Source organism: Gekko japonicus, unplaced genomic scaffold (assembly GCF_001447785.1).
Source record: "Gekko japonicus isolate JY-2015 unplaced genomic scaffold, Gekko_japonicus_V1.1 scaffold4565, whole genome shotgun sequence".
NCBI classification, from domain to species: Eukaryota; Metazoa; Chordata; class Lepidosauria; order Squamata; family Gekkonidae; genus Gekko; species Gekko japonicus.
Window position 1 is genome coordinate 18,824 of NW_015165973.1, and position 2,611 is coordinate 21,434.

Consider the following 2,611-nt stretch of genomic DNA (forward strand, 5'->3'; position numbering starts at 1 on the left):
GACCACCCCAACCCCCCCCCTCCCCCCCCCCCCCCCCTGCCAAAGCATCCTTCTTTCTTCCCTCCCTCCCCAGATCCCCCTGGCCTGGTTCGTTGGACGGTTCCTGCGGGGCAACTACGGCAATGCCGCTGTGTGGATCTCCCTGATCATCGGGCAGCCGGTGGCCGTCCTGATGTACGTGCATGACTACTACGTGCTGAACTACGAAGGGAGGCAGTGACGCGCCCCCCCCCCTTGTGGTGCTACTGCGGCCTCTTCCGTCCTGCCCGCTTCCTCCTGGTGCCCAGCAGGCTGGTGGGCAAGGGCAAGAGCGGCCCTGTCTTCCTGCTCTTCCAGGGGAGCCTCACCACTCACCAGCGCGGGCAGAGGTGTTGGCGGTAGCCATCTTTGTTCTGGGAAGTTGCCTTGTGTGTGGACTTTTGTGTCTATGTGTGTCTGTGGGAGGGGGTGGCTTCTTGCCAGCTCCTCTGAGCGTGAATGCTGGATCAATGCAATAGCCTTCGGAGGCATGGGCTCTTGGTGGGGCACCTGCCAGCTCGCCCCCTGGGGCTTGGGCGCCAGTCACGGGGGGCGGGGGGCAGAGAGCTCCCACTTGCTGAATCTGTCCAGCAAAGGGGGGCTCTGGATCTTGCTCCTTCCAGGGGCGGGTGAGGCAAGGGGGGGCTGGTCTTTCCTTTCTGTGAGGGAATGTGAACTTCAGCTGGGGGCCCCGGCGCCCCTGAGTGGCCCCGGCCTCTGCAGCCCAAGGGATATTCTGCTCCTCCCCCCCTGCCACCTGGGGCTGTCCCTGAAGCACTTTAAAGGGCCCCCCTGGGCTCTCACTGGGCATCCTCTGAAAGTGGTTTTCTCGCAGCTCTTCTGGTGTTGGAAAGGATGCTCCTCTTTGGTTGGCCTTGGCCCCCCAGGCCTCGTGGGAACGGGTACTGTCAGCCCACCCGGATCCCGTGGCCAGTTCCGGTACTGCCTCAAGGGCCTTGCTCCTTGGGTGGCCTCTAGCTAGGCCGCGTCCGAATTCCGTCCTGGGTCTGGAGAGCTGCCTTAGTTCTCTGCACTACCTACAATCCGCCCCGGTCTCCAGAGAGTCGAGCGCAGCCGTCCCTGGACGACATCCCCCCCCCCCCGGTAGCTGCCACTGTTTTGCGGTGGTCCTCTTTGTGGCAGCGGTCTGTGGTTGTGTGTGTCCTTTCCATGTTTGGTCACCTTAGCGACTTTTGTAGACTCTGCAGTCTGTATCTGCCCGGTACCAAGTGATTAAAGCATATTTTTGGAAGCGGTCTGTGTGCCTCTGGCCTCTGATTTGGGGTGCCGGCCTGCCTGCCTGCCCGGCTCACAGCTGCTGCCCCCCCAAAGGAACCCCCCTGCAAGTACATCCGTTTGGAGCCAAGGAACAGTCACGTACTTTTTGTGGCCACGGAGACCTTCCCTACCCCCTGGCACCGCTTGCTTTATTACTTGCTTTTAAAAAAATGCTGCAGCTTCAGTTCTGGTTGGCACCCAGAGAGCTTGAGGCAGGGGCGCTGCATCTAAAAGGCAGAAAATAATACAAGTTGAAAACAGAAAATAAGAGCAATTTGGACAGTGGCCATCTTGTGCTAGCCCCGTATATGAATATGGAGTTAACTGTGTAACAGTAACAGAAGAAGAAGAGTTTGGATTTATACCCTGCCCTTCACTACCCAAAGGTGTCTCAGAGCGGCTTACAAACTCCTTTCCCTTCCCCTCCCCACAACAGACACACTGGGAGGAAGGTGGGACTGAGAGAGCTCTTGACAGAAATGGCTCTTTTTCAAGAACAGCTCTTATCAGAACAATGGCTGGCCCAAGGTCATCCAGCAGGTGCAAGTGGAGGAGTGGGGAATCAAACCCCCTTCTCCCCGATTAGAATCTGTGCCCATAACCACTGCACTAAACTGGCTCTCCATCCTATGCATTCCAGTCCACTGAAATCAGTAACTCTGCCTAGGATTGCACTGTGAAAACACGGGCTCTTCCTTGAGGTATTAACACAGCATATAAACTGTGAAGACCAGAGTCACTGGACAAGACAATCATGCAGGGAAAAGTTCAAGGCAGCAGGAAAAGGGGAGGTGGATTGACCCAGTTAAGGAAGCCACGAAGGTCCTCAGTCGGCAAGACCGGAGAATGGCTGTTTTAACGATATGATGTTTCGGTGGATGGTAATTCATAGAGTTGCCATAAGTCAGAAATTATTTGCTGGCACGTAAGTCACCCATTAATTAGTTGTTGTAGATTTTCCGGGCCATATGGCCATGGTCGTGGCATTGTAGGACCTGATGTTTCGCCACAGCTGTGACTGGCATCCTCAGAGGTATAACACAGAAAGAGGGAGTACTCTCTGTGTCAAGGTGAGAAGGGTCCTACAAGGCCAAGACCACATCCATACAGCCCGGAAAATCTGCAACAGCCAATGAACTCTGGCCATGAAAGCCTTCGACAACATATCGCATACAAAATGTAGACAAAATTGGTTGTATTTAAACAATGAACATGTCCTGGAAAATATGTTGTGGAGACGGATGCCCAAGAGTGCAGCACCCGTTTCTCAGCAATCACACTGCTGGGCCTCCCCGGAGGGGAAGAGCCAGGGGGG

At 55.6% G+C, this 2,611-nt stretch overlaps 1 protein-coding gene across 1 annotated transcript in view; it reads left to right on the forward strand.

Annotated features, from left to right (window-relative positions):
* DGAT1 (diacylglycerol O-acyltransferase 1) overlaps positions 1-600 on the forward strand; it is a 16,424-nt gene extending 15,824 nt beyond the window's left edge. The window contains exon 16 of the mRNA XM_015411473.1: positions 74-600. Coding sequence (XP_015266959.1) covers positions 74-220 — 147 coding nt within the window. The 3' untranslated portion in view covers positions 221-600. The remainder of the gene's footprint in view (positions 1-73) is intronic.
* The last annotated feature ends 2,011 nt before the right edge of the window (positions 601-2,611 follow it).